The sequence below is a fragment of the Strigops habroptila genome, chromosome 10 (assembly GCF_004027225.2).
Source record: "Strigops habroptila isolate Jane chromosome 10, bStrHab1.2.pri, whole genome shotgun sequence".
Lineage (NCBI taxonomy): Eukaryota > Metazoa > Chordata > Aves > Psittaciformes > Psittacidae > Strigops > Strigops habroptila.
The window spans coordinates 27,328,598-27,356,224 of record NC_046359.1 but is presented as its reverse complement, the minus strand read 5'-3'; the positions used below and the strand labels follow the sequence as shown (position 1 = coordinate 27,356,224).

General features: G+C 38.9%; 2 protein-coding genes across 4 annotated transcripts in view; one reads left to right on the top strand and one right to left on the bottom strand.

The window, feature by feature from the left end:
• BABAM2 (BRISC and BRCA1 A complex member 2) overlaps positions 1-24,995 on the bottom strand; it is a 165,075-nt gene extending 140,080 nt beyond the window's left edge. Inside the window, exons 1-4 of one of the 2 annotated variants that reach the window (XM_030499068.1) lie at positions 24,826-24,920; positions 23,797-23,901; positions 21,115-21,274; positions 5,336-5,412 (exon numbers count right to left, since the gene is read on the bottom strand). In XM_030499068.1, the coding sequence (XP_030354928.1) occupies positions 5,336-5,412; positions 21,115-21,242 (205 nt within the window). In that variant the 5' untranslated portion in view covers positions 21,243-21,274; positions 23,797-23,901; positions 24,826-24,920. Of the gene's footprint in view, positions 1-5,335; positions 5,413-21,114; positions 21,275-23,796; positions 23,902-24,825 lie in introns of both variants that reach the window. The other variant, XM_030499067.1, reaches the window with a different exon arrangement.
• RBKS (ribokinase) overlaps positions 24,939-27,627 on the top strand; it is a 70,491-nt gene continuing 67,802 nt past the window's right edge. For both annotated transcript variants that reach the window (XM_030499070.1, XM_030499069.1), the window contains exon 1: positions 24,939-25,365. In XM_030499070.1, the coding sequence (XP_030354930.1) occupies positions 25,316-25,365 (50 nt within the window). In that variant the 5' untranslated portion in view covers positions 24,939-25,315. The remainder of the gene's footprint in view (positions 25,366-27,627) is intronic.

Sequence of the window (27,627 nt, the reverse complement as noted above, 5' to 3'; positions counted from 1 at the left end):
GGTAGTACTGACAGATGGAGTGCCATTGCATCAACATCCCTGTTTACATGAAGGCAGCAAAATTAGGAAACAATGTACCAGTTAACTTCCTAAACTCTACTTTTAAGAGAGTATCTATATTCTTCAGCTTTTACTGACACCAAGAACATCTAAGTCAGCACTAAGTATGTAGAATAAACTTGTGTGTCCACTGCAGCCTGGAATAAGACCAATCTGAATGAAATTCATCATATGAAGGAGATCAAGCCATTTGGCTTTTAAGAAACAAATAAAAAATCTGAATGATACCTGATCATGAAATGCACTCACAGATTACAGGGAAAAGCATTGAAGCAAGTGGCAATCCTATGTGTAGAATCAGTTTTGTGAAAATAAAGAAACTGCTCTTGTTTAATATTAAAAAGGAAAAGACAGTAAGTAGACTTACATTATTCATCTATTCAGAATGCTAACGTATCTCTTCTAATAGCCATACAAATTATAGACAAAAACTACTGATCAATCCCCTCTATAAAATAATTCTTAATTCTTACCTAAACCAGACATTGTTAACTGTCTTTACAGGTACAAAAGTAATCAGTTATTCACTACAATCTGCAACCAAGATACCAAGTCACCGTAGTCAGCAGTATGACAGGATTTAAATGAACTAAATGCAGACCTGGTGACTTGTCACTGGATCCGACTGTAAAGATTTTTGCTCTAAAGGCTTGAAGTGAAATACAGTAATAGACTATCTATAGAGCCCATTACTAATTGGTTGGCGAGAAAGATAGAGTTCCTGGAATGACAATACAACTTTGGTAAATACAAAACTACTACTGGGAGAAGATACAGGAGTAATTCTATTTTTGCCGTGGTGTTGCTGTCCATCACAGGAATAAAGGCAGATGAAATTCTGTACAGTATATTATGAGCAATATTCTTAGACTAGTTAGGCAGCAAAACTGTGATTTCCTCTTCTAAGACCTGTAACTAAAATGAGTAAGACAGTAAAAAATAGAAATCAGAAGCAAAAAAGGAAAATCTAAGCTTCAAACGAGACAAAATAAATGTTCTTTGGGATCAAGGAAACCAAAGTGGTAGCAGTAGAACCCAGAGCTGTAATCCACTCACATAAAGACAGTGAAAATCAGACAGAAGATTAAAATACTAGAGTTCAAGAGGCTACAGAGAACAGTAGCACTGCAAGGGCAACACATTGTTTAATCACTGTGAAATTCCAGATGACAGCACTCAAAGACAGAGAGGGAAGGAGGCATCAGTGCCTGAAAAAGAAAATCTGAAGAGCACAGGCGAAAAAAAAACTACACTAAAACAAAACAACACCAAGAGTCAGGCTCTTTTAGTAGCAAGAAGTAGTGAAAGCTTGAGTGAAAAAGGAAAACCAAAATCAAGAGATTCCAGGGTTCAATAGAAGAAAATTGCAAAGGCCAAGGAATAGATTCTTAATGGTGTATTTTAATTATTAATATTATTCAATAAAGACCATTACAGCTTAGAACTCTGCTTATCCCGACAGTTTCCACTGTGACATCTGCCTTGATGGTTTAGCAAGGAAAACCAAAATACCTGCAAGAGTTACAAAACACTTCACCTTAAAAAACACAAATACTTCTCCAGAAAGAATACCAAACTTTACTCAGCAGATATAGTTGTCCAGTTAGCAATAAATGACAGCTCTGCATGCCACTTACAGTAAGTTTTATCCTTGGAACACAGATTCAATCTCTTACTGGATATTACAGACAGTCATCTTGGACTCAAAACTCCTATTAAGAGCTTTGAAAAACGCAAATATAAAGAAAAGCAGTAAGTTTAACACAACAGCATGGATGAACTAATAAAACAATATGTCTGCCTCAGATTTCAACTGACAGTCTAGCAAGAGTAGGCTCAACTTTTCTAACCATTCTGGCCATGAAAACACAAAACTTGTGGTTTCCCTTAGAGAAGAAAATAAAGTAAAAGTGTCTCTCTGAAAGCATCACTTGCAAATTTCTGAAGTGTGATGGAAGGCAACTGGAAGGACAAACTAATATATCTGCAACACTGACATAATTTTTTCTCTCGTATAAAACCGTGGGTATCTCCAAGCTTCCTGAGTGGAGCTGAGTAACTGTTCAATGTAACATTCCAGCAGCTCGGAATACATGCAAGAGTAAGGTGGAACATGACATCTGAAACCCCCCCCCATCAAATACCTAACTGGGTCTTCAGAAAATGTATTAAAATTATGAACAAGCCATTGTTAACTCACAAGAAGTTTACAAGATCTTACCAAAGCTAACAAAACAATTATTTTACACTACAGGTAGTCAGCCACTGCTTTGCCTGCAAGTACACTTTCTCCTTTTTCAAGAAACAGTGGATTTTCTGGGTTTTCAGAAACAAGGACTGTGACTATGCAGTTATACTTCCCTAAAGTGGCATACCAACAGTTTTCAACACACTAGGATTCATACTAGGGTACTTGTGCAGTGGCAGCGGTTATGATTGATGATATGCAAAGATCTGATCTGTTGCAAAGAGGATGTTAACACAAACCACAGCGGAAGTACACACTTTAGCCTGTATTTGGTACCACATAATAAAGACCATACACTGGCAATCCCGAGCTTTTTCAGGCAATCTTTTTATTCTGGCAGATTTCGCAACTTTCCTTTGCAGAAATATTCTGCCTTTGAAAGATAACGTATCTAGCAACAGCCTACAACAAAGTATCTACAAATCTCTGGTTGCACACCATGACTGCCTTCCCTTGCCATCATTACAGATCTAAATGCAAAATTATTAAAGCTTTCTTGAATCTGCTCACATCACTGTTTATTCCACATGCTGTGAGACTGAACGATTCACAGCATTTCAAAACATTTAATGCTGAAATGTGGAGTATTATCATTACTTGAATTCACTGCTATTACTAGGTACCTCTGGAAAAAGATACACTTGTTTACACAACTTTCACTTGATCATGTTAAAATATATAGCATGGTTAGAATGTGTGGTTTGGGTTTTGCAAGGGATGGAGGAGAGCAGTAGCATTATAGTTGTTTTATTTAATTGCTTATGTGATATACAAAATAAAAGAACTGGGGAAGGGGGGTAAGCAGCTGATTTCTCAATATTTATATTTACAGCATAGTCCATGATCGTATTTCTAGGTATTCTAACTGGACTACAGTCATTTAGTATATTAATATAGTCTATATTTCTATGTCCTTGCACACAGGCATTTTAATCTACTAATTTTCCTTTATGAATCAGGAACAATTCTAGCCTCTACTTAAATACAAGACGTAAAGCTCTCAGAATGTACTAGTAGGGCCCTGTTTGCTGATAAATAAGAGAGTTACTGCTGTCCCATAGAAAAAAAAATACTATTCTCTAAAGCAGTATCACCCAATGAAGCCTCTTTTCACTGCATCTTGATCATCGTCATCAAACAAGTCTCAAGCGGAATCTACCAGGCGCTGCAGAACACATCAAGACTCAACAGGTTGAGTCTGCTACAAAGTATCACATTTTTTTAAACAGAAGTTTAAATAAAGACAAAAGTTCTACCCGGTAGGGTAGTTGGCTTCATATAAATAAGGCCGTTACTCACTAAATGTTCTGCATAAATGCATAGCTACATCCTTTTTTCTTAAAATAATTGCTAGCTAGGACTTAATATTTAATTTTTATCTTTTGGGAATGATTAGTAAACCTCTTGAGCCATGATTTCATAATTTAGCATAGATAAAATAGTCACAGTAGGCTGATACATGCGCCTAGCTCCTCTCTTGAACACACGAGCAAACTTCTAGACCACTATCTGGGAAAGTCAACTTTCCTTATAGGTGCCAAATGGAAGCTTTAAAGTACTTCTAGTGATAAGAAGTTTAACTGTGTTGATTACTATTCCTAAAGAAAGGCTTTCAGCGCGCTACATAATGACAAGAAAAACTACCACAGAAGGAATACAACAACATCCTTATTTTAAATGTCTTGGAGAGCTATAGCATATGTATGATGCAGTCTAAATGGATTCTATCAAAGCAGTATTTTAAGTGTTTACCATTTCTGTTCACACTAAGTACTTGCTCCTCCAGATAGCATTATTTTCACAGACTCACAGGGTAGCTGAGCTTGGACAGCACCTGTAGAGACTGCCTAGTCCAATCTCTCAGCTCAGAGCAGGGTCAGCAAGAGCAGATTGATAAGGACTACATCCAGTTGCGTTTTGAGTATTTCCAAGAATGAAGAAATACAAGCTATGCAAACTCTGAACACACTGTGTTCCACTCATTGACCATCCTTGCAAAATAAGGAGTTTTTATTACATTTAAATGGAATTTTCTGTATTTCAATTTCTGACCATTTCCCTTCAGTGACCACCACTGAGAAGAGCCTGGCTCCATCTTCTCCATTTCCCCCCACGAGGTATTTATACACATGGATAAGATTTGCCCCAACGCTCTTGGCCTCTCCTTGTACAACACAGATTCAACTCTCCCAGCCATTGTTGTGGCCTTTTGCTGGGCTCATTCTATTATGTCTATGCCTTTCTGGCACTAGGTAGACCAGAACTGGGCACAGTATTCCAGATGTGGTTTAGATGCCCTAAATCTAAAATCGCCAAACTTTAAATTTTACTTTATCTGAAATTCTTCATCCCTTCTCATATTTCAGTTGTTAAGAGATGAAAACAACACAACTTTAGCATTTTTCAGCAACTCCAGTATTTAGAAAACTGGGGTTTTTACCTTCTAAAAACATAGAAAAGCAAATTTTATTCTCATCCTTTGAAACAAAACAGACTAAGAGAAGGGTGGACAAATGAGCCAGCTATCTACAGATCCTCCAAGAGTAAGGAGGATTTAACCACACCATTAAACCAGAAAAAACAAAGTCATATTTCTCTAATTTGGTCAATTATAGCAGTTACTGTTTAGAGGCACCTAATAAAATAACAGACCATCTTCTTTTATTGGAGCTTAATAAAGAATTCTTCATAAAAGAGAAGGAAACAACGCAAAGCATATACAAATCATAAGTGAGTCTAAAAATGGTCATGAGATTGTCTTAGTCATAACATTTTCTTAGAAATACTGGGAGGTGACTTTTGGCTTTCAGGATTCATGTTTTCAACTTTGTAATACCAAGGAAGGCTGTAAACTTATGTTAAAAATTAGATGTTCCTACAGTTGCATATTCTTAGAGCTGAAGCTTTAAGAAAAAATAACAAACACAGGTATCTCAAAACTCGTAAGTTAGACACACTGGAAAACTTAGTATGATGTAGAACACTGAAAGAAAGGCCAAGATGCAATAGTAATAGTTTTTAACTTACATTTGAGTGTTTCTCCAGCATAAGGGATATGTAGCTTAAACCGATCACAGCTAGGTCCAGGGGTCAAGGATGTACAGCTGAAAACAAAGATAAGAAAAGAATGTGCTAAGCAGTTACAGATGGTGGCAAATGCTGACATTATTCTACAGGGTACAAATGACTGACATAGTACAGATGTCGAGAATACTAGAAATACTCATCCCTAGGATTCTGGAAAAGAAGAAAAGATGGGAAAGATGCAGGAGGCCCATTCTCTTCTGACCAGCAGTTCTCATAATAGCATAAGAAACTTTAGTATCCGTGCCAACTATCTTTTTTTCCCATTTTGACACAGAAAATATATACACAATTGGTTCAAGAGTGTTATTAGAATAATATATGATTCTATATGAATTAGTCATAGCCACCAAATTCTCTACTTTGTATATAATTTTGCAGGTCACAAGTCTCCATCTACACCACAGTAACATGGTTACATGCTCTCTTATCCCTGCCATCGAGATGAATCTTAGTTTTAATACACCAATGTTCAGCCATTTTTACCTACACTAACCTTTCATTTTCCCTTGTGGAAAGTCTCACAATAAGCCTCCAGGTGAGCAAGTTTCAGAATCAGGTATTTGAGGCCGTGACAACTGAGCATGTACATTCACGATCTGTGACTATTTCATAACTCATGTTTATCTGGAGCACCATAACAGCAGCTGGGTCTCACACTGATGAGTGAGTATTTTATGAACACAAAAGTCACTGAAAAACTGTTCAGTACCTAGGTCAGAAATTACCAGCTTTTTCACCACCTTTTAAATCATGTACCAAAATCTTTGCATAAAAAAGAACTAAAAATCTCAGCTGCAAAAGGAGAAACAGCAACAATGTTTCACTGACAGGAATGGTCCCTGGAGCTGCCACCACTGTGAGCTTGCAAGCATACGACAGGCCCCAGTAGCAGAAATACCGGAAGCCCTCAGCAGTTCATTGCTATCCATATCTAGGGATCCCGATAACCCAGAAGTCTTCTTGCAAGACTTATATCTTTATAGCCTCAGTTCAAGAGCTAGGCTTGTTGCAAGCCACTTAAAGCTCAAAGCTAGACTGGCCAGCTCTAGAGAACAGACTGAAACGAAGCTACACAAAGGTAAAATAACTTGACTAAGCTTATATATCAGATGACTGGTAGAGCTCTAATTCAAACTGCTGACGATGTAATGAAACAAGATATGTTTACTGGGCCATACACACAGCCAAAAGATAAAAGATGAATAGGCCAGAAGGTAAAAAAATTCTGATCCTACCTTATCAGAAACACAACTAACTCCTGCAGTTCTGTTTTACCACAGAAGAGGCATCACAGCAAACAGGGCAATGTTAATTGTCATTAACATACTCGAAATGCTTCAGTGAGCCATTTTTCTCAGACGCTGGCTCTACACTCTCTTCTCTTTACACTTGCAAGTTAAAGAAACCACGTCCAGAAAACTTCAGACTGTTTTTATTTAGTGAGCTACCTTTACTATTTAATCAAATTTCTGCCCACATGTAGCTTAATCAAAAAGAAGCAACCACAGAACTACAGAACAATTAACTTAAATGAAGTTTCGACAAAAATACTAGAAAACATAAGCAAACCACTTATGCACACCTAGAATCTAACACAGATGCAATTAACAGCCTACATTGATTCAACAATACATTACATTTTTTTCAGTATCATTACAGAAATTAGATAACTGTCTTTGCAAATAAAAGGGAAGCAACAACGTCCTATCTTTACTTCAGAAAGGTCTTGTGAGACACTATGCAAAATGATCTACAGATACAATTTACATACAGCTACTATCAGATGTGTACAGAGCTGACTGGAAAGCAAGTTACAAAACAGATTAGTTCAAATCTTGCTTCATCTACGAAGAATGAACTCACTGGGTTTTCTTCTGGTATAATACTACTTCACATTTCATTGAAAGACTGATGATGGAAAAGAGATGATATTTATAAAACAGGCCAATGATGCTACACAAAAGGGAATGCAGCATGCTGGACAACAGGACCAGAGCTGGAAAATGTTTTGATTTAATAGTCTGTACTACTTCTTTTTTAATTACATCTAGGTAAGGCTTAGCAAGAACAGAAAAGCACCACCACCCTCACTGGGAGTAAAATCAGTTTGAGAATATGAAAGATTGGAGCTTCAGTGCAACACAAACAACAAGAGAATATAATTTTTTCAAAGATGCGTTTTTTTTTTTTAGCAGGCAAGAACAGCAAAACAGGAGTGCCCATCAGCATGGTGTTTTACTGTCTGTGGATTAATTTAACAGCTATAGATATGAAAGTATCTACTTCCAAGTCATTTCTAAGGCTTACATCATGTATCATGCCAATTCTAGGAAGCATACAAAAAAAGCAAAACAAAAAAATCCTTTGCAGGTTCAAAAATATCTCTGCAACATCGGTTAATATTTAATGGAAGATTCTTTCAAAGTATCATAGGTCACAGTCTGAGACACATTTCTCAAATACCATCAAAATAACTTTGTTAGCTTTTCAACAGACACAAAAAGTTCTGATCCTGCAAATACCCTACAATTTTTACTTTTAGCACAATGGGCCATTTGGAAATACTTAGGGAAAGTATAATATTCTTTAACATTAAAATAAAAGCCTGATTTAACGGTAAATGTCCCTAAAAGCAGTATTAAGTACTTTTCCTAGATTACTGAACTCCACTAGAGGTGTTTTTAATCTTACTGGTCTAGAAGCGATACAAAGTGACAGTATTCACAGTCTTTTTTTCTTTCTTTCCCAAATTACTCTGGCTAGGCTGCACAAGAGACCTCAATAACTGTGATAGGCTGAGCAACCAAGCACAAATCTTACACGTGTCCATTTAAAGGAAGCAGCTACATTTTAGTATAAACAGTAAAAGAACAAAACTTTTAAGGCAAATTAAAACTTTGGTATATCTAGCAATGTATATGTGACCTTGTTTCAGCAGATAGCCACAGATAATGGTCTGGCTATGGACATCTGCTTGAATTTCCTTAACACACAGAACCTCTCACAATTACAAACATACCCGTTCCAGAAGCATGACCCTCTATCTTCTCCAAAATATAAGATTTTACATTTGCTGATCCTTTTACTTAATGTGGTCCACAAAAAAAGTCACAGTGAAAAGGAATTACTTGCAACAAGGTCTTTTAAAGATTATCTGTTGTCCTACCTTCACAGGGAATTGACAGAACAGTAATACCTCATCTTGAATATTAATTTCAGAAGCTGACTCCATCTCATGATGAATGGATGTGCTATCTCCCTCTTCATTCATGGAAAAATACTATACTGGTTTGCATATCTTCATCTAAATAGTCAACATTTTACATAGGAAAGCCATGGAAGCAAGAATTAACACTCTGATGCTCAGAGCAGTGATATGCATTAGTCTTCATAACACAAATAATGCCATACCACAAGATCTCCTACAATGGTTTCCCTACTAAAACATTAAAGAATCATTAACCTGACAAGTTTCCAGGATGAATGAATATCCTTGAAGGTATCACTTAAAACCATACTGCCCTGTTCAGAGGAGTTGTACTGAGACCTACAATTGGAATCTAGTCGACGAAACTGAGTATGCAAGAAACCATAGCTGAATACAAACTCTTCCCTTTCTCAGCAGATTTTAGCTAAATTCCTTGAGCAAATACAGCAGATTAAGCAAGCTGAGATACATCACATCCTTATGAAATATGTATTCCAAGTAGGAGAAAAGTAGAACATTCCTTCATTCAGTGTTTGATGCATCTTACAGTTGGACTTGTCTATGACCTGTTGGGAAAAGGTTTCCTTCACAGTAAATAAAACACACATAAACCAAATGAGTTCTTATTCAAATAAAAGGTCACTGTCAGCACCAGGCGCTTAGTTGAAAATATTCAGAATTCTTTACCAGCCACAAAAGGAAACAGGAAAGATTACCCAAGAGGAAAAAAAAAAAAAAAAAAAAAAAAAAAAAAAAAAAAAATCAGGAAAGTTACTCAGTTTTGCTGCTTGGAATAAGGCATCAGCCTATAATGACAGGTGTGGCAGAAGGTATTTTCTTTTGCAAAATCAATCCTTCTTCCCAGAGTATTCAAAAAGCCTCTGGAAAGGCAGTTATAGTTGAACTTAACCTCATAGTTTTCTCTCACACCAATGCATTTGTAATTGACGACTGTTAAATTAACTCTTCTTCTGTTTTGCTTAAGTTAAAAACCAACCAAACAAAAAAAAACCCTTTCCTTCTGAGCCACTTTGATATTTGACAAGAGGACCGTGATATTTGACAATAAGGAGGACTGTGATAGCCCTAGATTTCAATATGGTCTTCCTACCAACTAGTTGTCTACAACCATCACTTGAAAGTATTTCCAAGACAAGCAGTGTTAAATTATTTGGGCTCTGGTAAAATCTTAGCAAAAAATAAGTTCTGTGCCAGCTGAAGGGTCACACTGAAACAAAACCCCAAGTGTTTACCACCTTAATCTTTAAAGTCTGGAGATAAGTGGTTAGTCCATCCAAAGACATAAAAAAACCCCAATCCACAACCCCTATAATTTCAGGAGCTTAATATTGAGATTGCCTAAACCAAATAGCCAGAGATGCAAAAACTTCTTTAATCTCATGATGCTTAGAATTCTGCATTTGCTGTTCTTGAGGATCAGTACTTTTTGGATAATAGACAACATTCTTGTTCACCAGGCTGCTGATGTAAAAGCCAAGAAAGTGTCACACAGCATCAGACATACCCTGGAGAACACTGCTAAAAAACAACACACACACACAAATAAAAAGAGCAACACCACAAAGTAAATTCTGACCACTGGCTGTATTCCCAACCCTTCCCAGCTCCGATATACCTAAAATATGTTTCTAATTGTTCCTATGTGTGTCATATAAAGATACTGTTAGGGGGAAAAGGAGGTCAAGTTCCCTTCATAACACAAAAGGCTAAAGAAGAAAATTAGGATTATTTTTGTAATGATGAGGCAATTCAGTCAGAGGTTTAGAGGCTGAAGGTTCTGTCAGCAAGAATCAAATATAATTCAGAGGCAAAGACAAGTAAATCCCTTGTTACTAGTAAGAGGCAGCAAACTCAAAACTCCACCCAAAGCTCTTATGTGGCATTTGCTAAGAAAAACACTTTAACACTAAACTCAAGTAGAACAGCCTTTGTCGACGCCTTTAGATACTTTTTCCCTCCCATTTTTGTAGATGAAAATCTGCTCCAGTGTTCCTTAAGACACATTATTTCATTCCATTTAATTAAGAATTAATTGCAGAATTCACAACAGATGGGTAAGTCATCTACGGAGGCATTAAGAATAAATAAAGTGTATGGAGGGGGGAGGAGAGCGGAAGGAAGGCCAGCAGGTGACAGAGGTTTTTTGCGAGGATCAAGAAACAGAAAAATGGCAAAAGTGACATTTTAAGAGCTGACACTGATAGTGAAAACCTGTATCACACTACAGCTCCGTGCAACAGTGCACTAAGCATTACAGGTTCCCAGAGGCCTGCAAATACACAAGAAGAGTACTGAGCAGCTGCTGCTGAAAACCAACAGATCCAACCAAAATTCTGTCAATCAGGCCAAATTTAAAATGGGAAAGATAGTCTAGTCAAGCAATATTCATCTTCAGTTCCCCTTCTTCATACAGACATATCCATTACACATATGAGACAGAAGGATTTGGACTTAAAAGACAAAGATACACACCACTGCTTTTGGGAAATAAAAATCCAGTTACATTTAGAATGATCACTACTTAGTTACACATGTTAATTAAAATATTAAAATCCAAAAGCCTATTGATAACTATTCCAAAGGACTTTCCAACAGATAAAAAACCTCATAAAACTCATTTGTACCCTAGCTGGTTTCTTCAAACCTAGTAGAAAATTAAACTATATAAAGAGAGTGCTTTTGGTATTGTAATACTGATGATGATGTTGTTTATAAATCCTGTTAGTATGGATGATATTCCATAATTGTAACAGCATTTCAAGACATAGTTCTGAACTGGGAAATTCCAAGGTGTCTCCAGGTACGTCAACTATATTCCCAACAAAACCTTCATCTTCTCTCAGTGCCCATCTTACTTTACGTACATATTTATATTTTCTTGTATGAAGTTCATCGTACTAATCGGAACTTTTAGAAAGGAGTGGGATACCAGGCAGAACACATACCCTAGGAAAACAATGCCTCACTTCCCTTCTGTACCATAGGCAGAGTTGCATTTCTTAAAAAACAAAGTTCAAATAACTAAGATTGATTCAGCTGCCAGCAACCTGCTTTCACTAGAAGCACTATACAAAAGCATCCAACGACTACTGCCATTACTAAAACAAATAAAGTAGCTGAATGTTAACAGAAAGTGTAGATTTACATGATATGAGTGAGAGCTTGCCAAAGCAGATGTTGCAGGTGGGGAGAGCTCTGGGCCTGCTTCTAGAACTGCAAATTTCCTTCACATCTGCCCTGATCTTGTGGCACGTGTCCCGCAGTCTCCCGAAGTATGGCTACATCTGCTGGAGGCAGGCATTCAGACCAGCCTCTAGGAGGTAAACAGAGGAAGCATACACACATATATATATATATTCTCAGAGAACTTCTACATTAAAAGAAAGCATATACAAACCCTGCATGATTGTGATTTTTTTTTTTAGCATCACAAACTATCTGTTCACTTAGCCTAGGAAGACTGGTTTTAGAATAGCTCTTTCCCAGCCACCGTAGCAGGACAGGTTGGAAAGAGCCACGATAAAAAGAAGAAAGAGCTGCTAACCAGCACCACATCTTATATACTTTAAATCATACTTGAAAGAAAATCTCCAAAGAATACCCCATTTCAAAGGTTTCCAATTGTAAAATCCCCACAGTTTAGGGTGGGAGCTCATTATTATTGGGTCTCAGGAAGCTAACTGTGATACAAATTACATATTAAGAAAAATAATTATCAACTGACAAAAGAAAATTTACAACAAAACATGCTTTACAAACATGATTTACAAACATCTTTTATAATCAAACTGATTACCTTTGTAAGCAAGATCTTTTATATTCTGGTAATTGCCTGTAACTGTTTACAAACAACACATGGCACACTTGCTCCCCGAAATAATAAAACAGAAACAGAAGATGGAAATTTTAATGAAGGAGTGATTGGAAAAAACTAACAGAAATAAGACAATTGCAATGGGGTAACACAATGCACACTCCAGCGAACCGTGTTTTGGTAAATAAACTAGTGAATTTGCAGTATCATAAACTACCTTTTTTTCACAGATTCCGGCAACGGAAAAAGCACTACTTCATTGTACAGTAAAACCAGCTGTTCCTCAAATCCTCAGAACTCATAAGCAAAGATTTAGAGAAAGCATGAGGGAATGGCAGATACATCCTTTAGATTTACTTCATCTCCTTCCCCTCCTGGCAGATTCAAAGTTCTGTTTCATATTTTCACAACTGCCATTTGATTATGTATTACTGGATAATGAGTTAGAATCTAATAATCTCTCATGTTCTACCTCTACTGTTCACTAATGTGAATTCAATTTCTGAAGAAAGAAGAAAAAATACCAGACAAGGAACATTTTTACTTTTAGATTACTCTAAAAGAGAACCATTCTTCACCAAGCACGAAATTATAGTCTACCACCTGCAGTTTCAGATCCTTTTGGTGTTCACAGAAAGAGCATATTCATACAGCAAGTCACAAAAGCCAAGCTATTATAAACATAAGTTTAATAAGTCATTTAGCATTGCTCTCAATATCGGCTGTAGTAGGCGCAAAGTCTCTTATTTTCTAAGCAATTTATTTCACACAAATAATGTAAAGTGGGAGACATTTTGAAAGATCACTGGTAACCCTAACTATAAACAGGAATAAACCAAACAAGTTTTTCTATTGAACAAAGAACTGACCATCCAAAAAAGAGCAACAAGTACTCTGTCACATTTTTGGTTTAAAAATATTACTGCAGTGATGCACAGGAATCTGGGGGTTTGTTTTGGTTTTTTAGGAAAATATTGTTTTAGAGGGTTTTATATTTGGCTTTTTTTGCCTCTTTTCCATAATGGAATTTGCAGTTTTCTTTAATTAACTCAATTTCATTGGGATTTTTTTTTTTTTTTTCTTACACCCATATACCACAGATTACAAAGAAAAGAACCTGTGGCCTACACTGTGGAGTGGTTTGCCTCAGACATATCAATTTCCTTCTCTTGGGAAAGATAAAACAAGATTGTTCCCTTTTAACAAGTTTTACTTTTCTATGGATTAGCTTTACCTCAAGGATTGAATTCACTATGTTTAATAAAACATCAATTTCAAGAGCAAACAAAACTGTTCACTTACATATACAGCTCAAAGTATTCTTTTCAGATGCTCACTTTCCGTTAGACAATAGTTGCTTCAAGGTATGTCTACACTGTGCAGTGCCAAGTAAATGCCTAAGCTAAGTATCTCAAGAAACAGATTAAAATAGCTCAGGCATAGCACTGCATTGGTATGTTTATTCAGTTTCCAGTTGAATTTATTAAACCTACAGTGCAAATTCAGTGCTGGACACAGTCAGCCAAACGGTCAGAAAAATTAATTTCTCCACCAGTCAGAAGAAAGAGCACTACGACTGATGGTTTGAGAGATCCCAAAGCACTTAAAAGGGCGCATTTAAAAAGGCAGCAATAGAGAGATGTCAACTTAAGCACCAGCAGAAGAGACTCTTATGGCAATGACACAGGTTTACATAGTGATCAATACATCATGAGAAAAGGCCTGTACAGTTTTTTACTTCCCCCAGTTAGAGCATGACTGTGTAGTTAGAAAACAGTGTACAGATTCTGTTTTCAAAAATTAATGGTTTGCTTCTTTTATTATCACTGACTCACAGAAGTAATTTACAAAACTATTCCCATTGATTTCTGTCGGCTGTAATATAAACATGGCAGAATCAGCTATCTTCACCACTGTTGTACACAGGTGTGTCAAGACTGAGCCTCTGATCACCTCCTATGCTTTTTAAAGCCCCTAAACTCATCAGACAATGACTGCAACAAACAGGATAAAACAAAAAAATCATAATCTTTTGCTTCAGCTTCATTACAAGTGTATATTAGCTATTTAATGTTATGCCATGTATGTATATATGCATATGAGAGAGTCAGGCATACATGAAGTATAATTGCATAGGTAAGGCTGGAAGAATTTACCAACCAGCTATCCAGGGATACATTCTTCTCTGCTCAGCAGAAGAATAAATAATTAAAAGCCAGTTGTTCTCAGCTTCTTGTGAAATGCAATATACATCCAAAATCCATGGTACGCTAGACATCTACCCATCTTACATTAAACAAATGTTGCAAAGAAATTGGACCAAGTACCAAATCATTAGATTTTTAGCTATCTTTACAATAAAAGATGAAGTCTTACAAATTTTTCTCCTGCAGTGATGCACAACGCAAAGAAATAAGACAAACACCTTTTACAACAGCAGAAAGTGCTGGACAGAGACATATGATATATGAATGCAAGCCCTAGCTTTCAAGAGGTGTTCAATGAATTACCAACGTACAATTAAATACCTTGCTAAGATACATCTTTCCAACTGTATTTGGCACATATATTAGTACTACATCACGTGAAACTCTCTTTAAACAAATTGGTAAAGAAATAGCACCTGCATCAAATAGTTTCTTCTCATTTTTATTAAAGCATAAAACTGATAGACATTACATGCAGTTTTTCCAAGGTCAGAAAAGAGCAAGTCACTCATCACTCACTGTCCCAGTCTAAAAATACCAGCAAATACATACTGTGCAGTATTTAAATCGAACAAGTTTTAGGAAAGCCTATGTAGTCTTTCCAACTAGAGCCCAAGTTCTCACGATTATCTAATACTACTTTTACTATTTAGAATACTTTCTTTACTCATAGCATTTGAAACTGACAAACACATTTTTTTCCTGAACAACTTCAAGCACCTTGTTTAAAATGAGTATTAAAAAAAACCAAATCAAACTCCATGAAGAGTATTTACAAAACCATTACAAAATGTATGTGTATAACAGACAGACATTTGTCTTTGTTTTTTCAACATTCAGAAAGAAATGCATGAAAGAGCAATTTTGGAGACTGCCTTTTTGGACCAGCACAGAAAAATTGCTGTTTGAAGTTCCAAGTGCTCCTCCACAGTAACAACTCTCTCAACATGGTCCCATCAGAACTTCAGCCTGTTAAATTTTGCTTGAGTGACATCAAATAATAAAATTCTTTGTAGTGAAGAAATGTATTTGTTATCAGAAAGAGGAATGAAGTTACCTACTCTGTGCAAAAGTAATAGTTTATGACTTATCCAAAATAACAGTAAAGGACTAAAAAGACCATACCTCACCTAGAAACTCCCCATCTTTTCAAGTATACATTATACTCAGAACATTATTAGGTTTTAAAACAGCTTTTCATAGTATTTGTGTTCAGAAGAGTCAGACTCATTAAACTTCATACATAAACAGAATACATGTTAAAAAACCCTCTATAAATACCAATGTGACTGATGGAATGTGAACTTTCATCAAGTAACTGAAGTTGAATCTTTCAGTTTAAATTAATCAAAAACAAAAGATCAAGCAAAAGCTTTAAATAACCACTACAGTATTGTAATAGTATTTCACAGTTAAAAACATGATTTCATGAAATACGCACACAAAATGCATATTTACTTTAAAAAGGGAAATGCCCAGAAGAAAGGGAAATACCAAAGCATATTGCAGTCTACTTGATAACACAAAAAAGTAAATCATCACTACTCACTAGGAAACAGTGCAATAAAGTTATAAATACCTTATTACAGCTTGATAATATATTTGTATGTCAAAATCTACTTTAGAATCTACTACATTCTTTTGACCACTCTCCACATAGGTTTCTTGCAGGAACACAACTGATTGTAAACATAGCTCAATATCAAGCAAAGAGGCAGAAATCAATAGCGAATCAGATGAGAGCAGAGAACAGAATACCAACATGGTTTACTACAAACCAGTTACATAAAAATTCCACAATTAATCTCCTCATAAATATGGAATAAGTAGAACCACACAAGCATGAAATTTAAAATTTTGTTATGAGTGGATATCTAAAAAAAAAAAATAGAATCTTAATATATGCAGCTTTAAATCACTGTATTCATTTTGAAATTCTGCCTGGTGCAACACATCAAAGTAATTTAAAAAACAAAGTAAAGTTTGTTGAGTAAGAATAGGCTTGCAGCATAATTTGGGGCCCAAGTATGGGCCCTGATGAACAGCTGCAGGGACAAAAAAAAAAAAAAAAAAAAAAAAAAAAACCAACCCAAAAAAAAAGTTCTCAAAGGCAATGACCACCACAAATATGTTTTTCACTATTGTAACACACCATAGGAAAAGCAGCAGCCTCTTAAATAATTGGATTCTACATTATACAATAATTAAACACCCTTCACACAGGAAAATGTCCTCTATTTCTAAATCTTCCTAATAATCACTTCAACATCTTTCCCATGATTATATGCAAAAATGCTAAGAAAAATGCCTTAGCCACATTTCAGTTGGTTATGAGCAGATTTTAATATCTAATTAACATGGGTCATTATTTCAAAGAGACACCACTGGAGATTTATTGAATGATACAATACATGGCATTGAGTCAACTGGCAGCAGTATTTTCTTTGGGTCTAGAACGAGGTAATATCCTATGCAAGAGTTAAAAATGCTTTGATCCACTCTGTCATCTCAAAGAATGTCTTTTATTAATGAAAGAGAGATGCCTGCCAGGGTTTTCTTATCACCAAAACCAATGCTGCTAACGGTGCTGTATTTTAGATGTGACCCAACACTCAGGTTCTGGTTTGTTCACTGTGGAGCCCTTTTCACAAGAAAGAAGGTAACAGCACTGCAGACTTGGCAACCTAACTTCTTATTACTATTTCCATTGACTATTTTCCTTTTTTCCTGTCATGCCATATTGCTGAGCTCAGTTCAGGGGTACCCACATTTCTTTACTCACTCTGCATCAGCAGTGGCCACATAATTTCTACAAACAAGACTTGATCCTGAAGGTCCTACTCATAGATGTAAATGTATTTAAGTGTCTGATGAGACTGGTACTGTCTAATAAGTTTGTAAAACACACAGACATTATGGAACCATAACCTATTATTATAAAACATTTACATACTCAAAGATTGCAAAACAATAGGATTTCTTTACTATGACATATCTCCCTCCTACACTAGCAAGCAAAGCAAATTAACATATCATCATATTTCATACTTCTAATCTAACATCAGCTTTTTAATACAGTTTATAAAACACAACAAACCTAAGTAGTTAATCTTAGCAATAAGTTCAAATAAGTGCAAAATAAGTTCCTTACTAAAACCATCTGACATATGGATTGACTTTTCAAATAATTAAAGGCTTAATATGTTTGCCATTTACAAATCAAAACCAACTGACATGATAGACTAATAAACCTGGAACTTCATCTTGCATTGATGAATTGAAAGGGAAATTCTTTCCACTTTCAAGTTGAGAATGTCAAAACAAAGGCTCTGAATGGGCAAGGCATTAGAGATATAACCGTACTCAATGTGTTACCATTATTCTCTTTTAAATCACAGCTCATTTCTAAAACCTAAGTAAGGAGAATCAATGGATCTTCAGTTTGTACATTTTGTGTTGTTATAACCATAAAGCACCAGTTCCTCAGGGAAGTGGCGTAACTAGAGTAACCCCTAAATTTCTATCAGAATAGCAGTGCGGTACATGACAGTGGAGCAGCCATGCAGGGCCTCCCCTTGTTCCAGAAGCTTCCAGATGCTTCTGATTTTGAAGTTAATAGCTATTGAGATGATTACTTTAACTATTTTAACACCTTACAAGTTATAGTAAAATTGAATTTATTTTAGACTTAAGTCTTCACACCAGTTTAAGCATAAAATACACATTCTGCAATAAAAATCTAGACTACAGAAGAGATGTGTTTCCAGCCCCTTTTGTGTGTCAATAAATGTACGATCCCTATTCAAAAGCAAAGTTTCTGAACTGAAAGTTCTTATAAATGGTCATATTCATTTGAGATCAAGAACTGCTTTTTATTTAACATCAAACATTCACCTACCTCACTTTCTTGTTCCCCTGTTTAAAGAGAGATTCTGCCCCATTGAAACTGAAGGGAGTTTTGCAATTAATCTCCTGAACCTCACCCCTATTTCTCTAACAACGGTTCTCATTTTCCTTCTGCTGATGTCCAACCTCTGTGTGCTTATACTTCTGTTTCTTTATATGGATATCACCTGCATTTGCCTCTGCCTGTTGTTTCTTCTGCACTGTCACTTCTCTCTTCAAAAAAGATTAATGAAAGTGAAAGTATACCAGGGTTTGAGTAGTCCTGAAATATGAGGGTGGGGAGGAGGAAGAGCAGACCAATGGTTTTCAATCCATTTTTGGACTCTCTTCCTTAAGAGGCAGCATCCAGCAACAAATTCACATCTGCTGACAATATGGTGGGTTGAGGATTTTTTTATTTATCAACTGATACAGGCCTCTTAAAAACAGTCTGTGGAGTCCCAAAGGCTCCTGTATCAAAAGTTAAAGACCACTGAATGAGATTTTGAGTTATCGAAAGGACTTCTCTGTAATGCCATGATGCATCTGTCTTATGTTGAGTAATTTTACACTGTTTACCTTTTGGTGACATCACAAAGCACTAAATGACAGGGAACTTTGTATTTACACCAATGCATAAAGCTAAAGTTTTCCTATTATAAATAAACTAACAATTATTTACTTGTAACACAAAAACAAAAATCTTTCCTAAAAACCCACATGCATGGAATTTACGTTTCAAATTTCAAGCAATTGCTAATAAATCCCATTTATAATAAAGCTTTTAAGAAACTTACTTGTTAAAAAAAAAAAGAAATCACCTTAAAAAATAATTCTCAACTAAACGCAGGATCTTAATTATCTCAACTCCAGCTCCTAATAACCTGAAGCCATAAAAAAGCCTCAACATAAAGAATGAGGTTCATTTCTATGTTTCAGAACAAGGGAAAAAGTAAATTGCTAGCGCTTGCATCTAGCTGAGCCTGTGCTTTTAACAACATACAGGACAATCTCTGTCAGGTGTTGTATTTGTGTTGTAGACACCATGTTCAACACAGTTAATACACAATTTGAATCCCTGGGTTTGGGCAACAGGTGCTGCTAGGACAGTTTTTAGTTTTTCAAGGAATAAACTCTTGGAAAACATTCAGGATTCACCAAAGTAAATTCAAGATCATCTCAGTAAGATCACTAGTTGAAAACTTTAAACACTTTATTTTAAATACCTTTGAAAAGAATCAGCTGGAAAACACCACTTTGTGTTATTTTAACCTATTGTTTTAAAGACAGGCATCAAAAGCAGAGAGCAAAACCCTCATCTACCTCCCAACAAGCTGATACCTTCACCACCATACTACTGTGTTTTTTCTCTATGTTATTTTGTATTCTCAGATTCGATAGGAGAAACGTAAGATGTCTTCTAGGAAGGCTGAGATGGGAGCTTAGTTCAAGAGTAAGCAAGGTCTAGCATGAAATGACAGCAGCAGATGCATAGCTGCTCAGTCTATCTCACATAATTTGCAAGCCTAAATGCCAAACAGATATCACTAGCAACAAAGTTATAGTTTCTCAGACCAAGTAAATCTGTCACAGCACCTTACAGGGAGGAAACTGTTCCTTTCAAACTAACCCTAGAATTCCCACTTCCTTCCCGAAAAGGCACTGTAACTGCCAGAAACGTGCAGCCTACAGAAGCATATTAAACAAAGTTTTCAGCAGAACTACATTCTAAACAACAGTGATTTGTGGTGGTTCTCGAGATGGGTTACACTACTGTTCAAAATTATACACAAAGCAGCAGTTTGTATAAAAGCCATGATTTAGACACCTTAAGATAAAGCAATTTCAGGCTCTGAGCTCCAGTATCAAATACCTGAATCAGGGATGCTATTAAATACCCAGCTTTAAAAGAATAATGCCATTTCTAACACGTCTCATTTTAAGTATTCTTTTATCAGCGACCTTAGGCGTCTCCCCTCTCTGTCCAATGCCTGAAGTAAACTGTAGGCACTTCACTTTCCCCATGTATTAGTCACAGAGGTTACACACTGAAGTCCGTTTGTACATGTGGATCCCAAACTTTACTGCTATCTGAAAACCATTGTGAACCATCCCAAAATTAAAAATAAAAGGAGTAGCTTGGCCCATTTCAAGCACTTGGCCCTACAACCACTTGATGTACTGATCTTGACAGAGTCACATAAATCTTTTTCTTATTTAGCATACTCCTGACTACAGGGAAGGTCACATGCATTTATCTTCAAGTCTTTAATTCACAGAAAAGATCGAGTAAGCAAGTGATAAACAACAAGAAAAAGTGTTTATAACTATCTCGCTGCTGAAAACCGGCACTATCAAGTGGCAGCAATGGAAGTGTTTTAACAAGATTATTATTGCCAACAATATGACAAATTAAGTCTCCCAAACTACGAAATAGTAGTAAGACAAAAAATAATGCAGCTAGTATGTCAGCTCCAGATATATTGGAAATGCTTAAACACATATGAACCTCATAAAATTCAGTCCTGAGAAGACATCTTAACTGTAAGGGGCTGGATATTCTTTTTGGATGAGGATCACTTACCCAGATTTCAAGTCTGTAATCCGTAAACAATTAGTAGCATCCAGTCCTACTTTTCCATTTCGGACCACACTGGAAATAAAGGGCGAGAGCGCTGGAGAAATTCTGTTCAAGGCTACTTCAGGTGACATTTTAGTATGTTCCTCTTTCCTTTTGTCTTGAGCTGCACAAGGATGGTAAGAGGGGGAAATAAAATCAGAAAATATCCTACTTACTTGATGTAAAATCACATGGACTCTGCAAACATGAACATCAAAAAATCAATGCATGCAAAGGATCAGGAATGTAGAGTAACTGAAGTGTGCAGAGCTTTATAAAGAAAAAAAATAAACACAGCTAATTCTTTTCCTCCTACCTCTGCAACATTCAATGAAGCCCATTTATTCAACATCAACATAAAAACAGACATATGTTCTAGGCTCCTTTAATTAAGATCCTATCCCTACAAGAAAGAGAAATAAAACTGATGGCCACTCTGACACTTCACAGCCTGGCCCTTCTCATGAGTGTTTCCATTAGGAGTCTGTAATTGACAAGCCACATCTGTTCTGCTTCCACCAAAATCAATGGCACTTACATTACTGATTGCAATGGGACCAAGGGTTTGATTGTCTCTCTGTGTTCTCATCTGTAATTTTTAATACCACTTATCTAACCTTAATCAGTATTACTTTCACATTACTTCCATTAGGTAGCTATTTACAGCATTTCACAATGCCTTTTAAAGGCTAACACTGCTTTTCTTTCAGTGGTATCACCACACACTTTGAAAGGCATTTTCATTCACAAAACAGATCAGGAAGGTGATGTGCACACATTTTAAGCACGGCTTTTTTCAGAAGTGCTTACAATGGTGTGATCTGATGCTACGTAGAATCATAGAATAGTTAGGGCTGGAAAGGACCTTAAGATCACCTAGTTCCAACCCCCCTGCATCAGTTAGTCCACTAAGTTAGCACACTTCAAGAACCTGCTGCCTTTTAGCTGAAATGCAGAAAGTGAACACACGCACATTTTAACTCATTGCACCCCAAAAAGGCTATAGTATGTGGACAACACACTGTGGTAAGTGGGAGAAAAGAAGGATGAGTAACCTGTTAAAATGCTAAGTTATCATATTTGAGCATATTCTTAGGCAGAGAGTGTCAACTGAAAATTAACTGAACTTGACAGTTTGAGAAAACAAAGCCATAAATGACTCAACGAAACATAAACATGCCACTGACAAGTGGGGTAGAAGAGCTCGTACTTAAATTCTGACCATTAGAAGATATTTTTTAGAAACACCCACTTAATTGAAAACCACCAATACATACTGTATTTACTTCCTTACAAAATGCTGCATATGGGCTGCTGTACTAATAAGTGTTCTATAAAGAGAGTGTGAACAACTCATGGCAACAGTTGCAATTTTCTGTTGTTTCTAACACTCAGTTTACAAGTATTAGTTGGTAACTAACAGATATTCCACAAACTGGTACCTCCCTGGAACTGGTAGCAACATTAAAGTTACGCATTTTGTTCTCATGAAAGTCATTCACGCTGAAGGAGTGTGAAGCAATGTTCAAGAAAAGAGTATTTATCCTAACTAGTTGGAAGGTATCTGAATAAAGCAAAGGCCAGACACTTTAAGGCAAACAAAAAGACTAATAAATGAAGACTTCCTAAAAATCGCAATTATCTTTAATACACTGGTTCTTACATTTTATGGCAGACAAGAAGCCGAAGATTAAATATCCATGTCCTAACACATAACATGCTCTCTACACATTTATGATTTGCCATAATTGACAAGAGGCAACTGCTTAAATTCATTTAGCAAACATCCGCAGCAATTTAAGATGCTACCTCCTGTTTGTTACTTTTCTACCAAAAATTACTGCCTGCGCACCTTTATTCTTCCCCAGAGGAACTGGGAAACCAAAAGCCTGTACTTGACCTATTTCAGCGTAAAGTCCAATGGCTTAGATTGAACCTCTAATAAAAAAGGAGTTTAAACTAATCACAGAACGGTTTTCAGCGGAAGGGACCTTAAAGCTCATCTAGTTCCAACACGCTGCCAAGGACAGGGAAACTTTCTCCAGGCCAGGTTGCTCCAAGCCCCGTCCTTGGAGCACTTGGAGCGGCCTTGAACACTGCCAGGGATGGGGCAGCCACAGCTTCTCTGGGCAACCTGTTCCAGCACCTCACTAAAGAATTTCTTTGCATAAAAGTGGCTAAAACAGGGCACATATTTCAGTCTGCCAGCTCCGCTGCTGGGAAGAGCCATTTCAAGCAGAGACGCAACTAGACTGAAGAAGGCAAGAACTTCCTAAATCACTAAAAACATGCTGAAAACCAAGCTGTCCGCCTAGCAATCTTAAAGGTATCCACAGGCATCTCAGTTCTGATAACGACACATTAAAAGGACTGTGTTACAAGGGCAGAAGCACAGGGATGTTAAGGGATACACACGGTGATCCAAGGTGATGATCTGATCAACAGACGCACCTTCCAAAATGAAGTGCAGGATGAGATTCCTTATTGTTTTGTTAATAAAATATGCAGATATTGTCAAAACAAGATGCCAATGACCACTAGGCATTTTTCCTAGATCTATTGCATCATTTCTTTAAGATCCACAATACCTTCTACATAACAAGCCAGATACACAATACTTAGAGGGTCACTACCAATTAAACTCACCAATTTATTTTGTAAGCAGAGGTCTTTACAAACTGTAAAGCAATCAGTACCATTTTCGTAAGTTTCAGTTGTCACATTTTTTCCCAGCTTAATTTTCCCACAGTACTTGAAACAGAAAACAAACAAACTCAAGGGAGTTAATGAAAACAAAATTCACTAGACTGTTTCCCTCTGAAAACAAAACATTTGAAAGAAGTAAACAAACTAATAGTGAATCCTTTGGATTCAGCAGCCTATCATTACGACTTCGGGCAAATGTACCATATGCTTCGCAGTAACGCTAAAATCCCAGGCACTGCTTTGGGCACCAGATGCAAGATACTCTGCTCCGCACCACCGGTAACAGCATTATGGGCATTAAGTGAAGCGAGGCGAAGGTGAATATTGTGATGGAGGCCTTGAAGTGCGAGGGAACCTTTCCTGACCAACCCTCTCGCTCGGCTGCCGGCAGCCTGGGGTCGTGGTTTTCACTTCGAGGGTGCAACGGGTGTGCGGCTGTGGGGAAACCAGGGGACTCACGACCACCTCCGCCTCCTGCCGCCGTGCCCCAGTGCAGCCCCGCCTGCCAGCCCGCGATGCGAGCGGCACCGCGGGTCTGCAGAGCCCCGGGCTCCCCCAGCCCTGGCACGGAGGCCGCGCACCGGGCTCACCCTGCCAGCCCCGCTCCCCCACTCCGCCCGGGCGCGGCCGCCGCCTCACCGCCCCACCGACGCCCCGTGCGGAGGCGGCGGGCCCGCCACCGGAGCCGCCCCGCCCCATCCCAGCACGGCGGCGGCGGCGGCGCCCGGGAGCAGGCCGGGCTTCGGCCAGCCGTCGCCCCGGGCTGCAGCGGCCCCCGCGCCGCCTCCTGGCCAGCTCCTCCAGAGCCCGGCCTGCCGCCGCCCCGGGGCTGGCGAAGGAGGCGGGCACCGGGGCACAAGCAAGCAAGCCAGCCCGCCTGGCCTGCAGCCCGTCGCGCCGCTCCCCCGGGGCCGGCAGGGGCGCTGCTCCCGCCCGCCCATCCCCGGCCCGGCCCGGGCCCCGCCATACCTACGGCGGCCGGAACGCAACCGCTTAGCAACGGCCGCGGATACGCGCCCGTCGCGCCCGTCGCGCCCGTCCCGTCCGCCCGCGCCCTGCGTGCGCGCTCCCACCCCGCCGAGCGGCGTGCGCGCCTCCGCCCCCCCCCCGCCACCGCCGCTCCCCGGGCCGGAGGGGTCTTCACCGGCCCCGCTATTGGCGGCCGCTGCAGTGCCTGTGCGGACTGCCCCGCCGCGCAGGCGTGGGGCTGCGGGTGCGTTGCGGCCGGAGCGGGGCGAGCGACAGGGGAAGGAGAGGACGGGGCGGCATCGCCAGCAGGCGTTCGCCAGGGGCACCCCTCCCGGCCGAAGGTCCCTGCGGGCCGGCCGCTCCCCCCACCCGTCGCCCGTGGCAACGGGTGAAGCCGCCGCCGCGGCGGTGGCGGGGCCTGGCGCGAAGGCCGGGTCCAGGGTCCAAGGCCCGGGCAGCGGGGCCTGGAGCTGCCCCGTCCCCCGGCGCCATGGCCGCTGAGGTGGTGGTTGTGGGATCCTGTATGACCGACCTGGTCAGGTTAGTACCCGCGGGGGCTCCGGCAGGCCCCGGCGCGGGGCCGGTCACCGAGGTCAAATGGGAGGGAGCGCAGGGCGTCACGGTGCCCGGGGCAGAGCAGCGGCTCCCTGCGCCTCCCGAGGGCGGGCCGGGCCCGGTGCTCCCCACCACCACCACCACTCTGAGCCCGGGGACAGCCGGCGTCGCGGATCCCTCCAGGCCGGGACCGAAGACGTGGGGTCGGCACCGAGAGCGGCGACGGCCCTGGGCAGAGGGAGCCGAGGCGAGGCGCTGGCAGCGGCAGGACAGGGGGGAAGGAGCAGAGCCGCCGTGGGGGCGGCTGGGCCCGGTGATGTCAGCCCTGCAAATACTGCTTTGAAAGAAGACTGTGGGAACGGGGAGAAGTTTGAACGTGTTGTCTGCTGGAGCTTTGATCAGCTCTCTGCAACTGTAGCGAGAAGAGAGGCTTGGGTTTGTGTTTTCAGCTGTGCTAGGTGGCTCGGCATTAGCCTTGCCAGGAAAGCGGCGTTTCATAGTAAACCCACATGGGGAATGGGGAACTCTGGTACTCTTTATCAACAGAGGAGTTTGAAACGATTTCATGAAAGTAAATAAAGCTGGTCAGCTGTAACACGTTTTCTGTTCGAAGCACTTGTCCCCACTAGAAAAGCGAGAAAGTAAGTTTGCAAAGAAGCTGACGTTAGCTCCATGGAAAAGTAGGTTGTAAGTTGGTTGCTTGAAGACAACATTTAATGTGACCTTTGGAAAGGAGAGAGGGAGGAGGCCTCCCAAGCTGCTCATATCCAAACAGAGTAAGAAGTGGAAATGGGAAACCGTCAAAAATTTAGAACCTCTGCACACCAAAGCTTGTGTTAAATTATGAAATCCTTTTCTAAAGGAATGTTTTAATTCCTTTTTATTCATTTTTTTCTGGGCATTTTGCCTTTATAATTAGGTACTTGGGTCTCATTGTCTGTTTTATTTTTTGGTACATAGGTAAGGTTTGGAAATTTCTTTTAAAGATTGAAGTACAGACATATGGAAGTTCATGAAAGCTCTTGGTTCCAGCGTTTTATAGTGAATACTAAATACCAAAAAATTCAAGCAAAGTTGCAACAGTTGACAACGATGCAAATTAACTAACCTATACTGGTTGACCTTGTCAGTCCCAGTAAACCTGCAGATCAGTCTTTGATTTGCACGATTTTAAACACATCTGGTTTTAAACTACATATGCAGACTTGGTTAAAATAGGATTTAAAAGTATGTGTATCTGGACTCCATCAGCTTCTCCTGCTGGCAATTCTGCAGTAAAAAACCCAATTCCTCTATCACCAGACAATTGTATCAAAGCTTGTGGGTCAAGAAAGTGTAGAATAGATGATTAGAAGAATATGTTAAGGAGCAAGTACAGTTTAGGCATAGACATGTGTAGCAGAAACAATGAAAACCCTTAAAATAATCATAGAACCTGTGTCAGAAAGATTTAATGTTTTATGTAATGTGCAGAACACGCTGGCAGCTTTCCAAGAAGAGTAATTGTCTTGTAAGTCAGAGTAAGATCTTGTAGAACAGATCTTGACGTTATGTGTGAATGAGCTATCAGATGCTTGTGACGTTATATTGAAATATAAATCATGACAAGTCGTTCCTTTTGCTGTCTCTCTGAAACGTGGGGAAAAAAATCATGAAGAAGTTGTCTACCAGGTTAAGCACTGACAGCCACAGCTTTGGGCTTTTTTTTTTTTTTTTAAGAACCCACTTAAACAGAAAAAGAAAAAAAGAAAACTCCCTCTTTGTGTTTTTGGCTGCAAGTTTGATATGATAGAAACACAGTCATTTGTTTGAAGCCATCTTAAGTGGCCATACTGTAACCAGAGATTAAACCATGGGTTGTAGCCACAGATGCTGTTACACTGAGATTAAGTAGTTGGAGAAAAGCCATTTCACTTTTCAGTCAGCTGGGAGGGTTTCTTAAGTTGTACAAATGCTATCACAAGAATATATCTGACTCACCGTTATTGGTCTCTAAAGAGCAGTGAAGGGCTTTTTATTAGTGATAAGCTAATTTGGTTCCACTGAAAAAGAGGGGACAGCCTCATTCTTTCTGTTACTAGCACAGGACTTCAGGCACTGAAGACAAAGAGTGCATTTAAATTTAGCTGACAAGAATTTAATCTGACTGAAATCTCCATGTAATGCCCATGTAGACGTAGTTTAAATGTATCCTGTGTTACAAAAATCCTGGTAAAATTACTAGGAAGTACTGAACTGTAGGCTGGG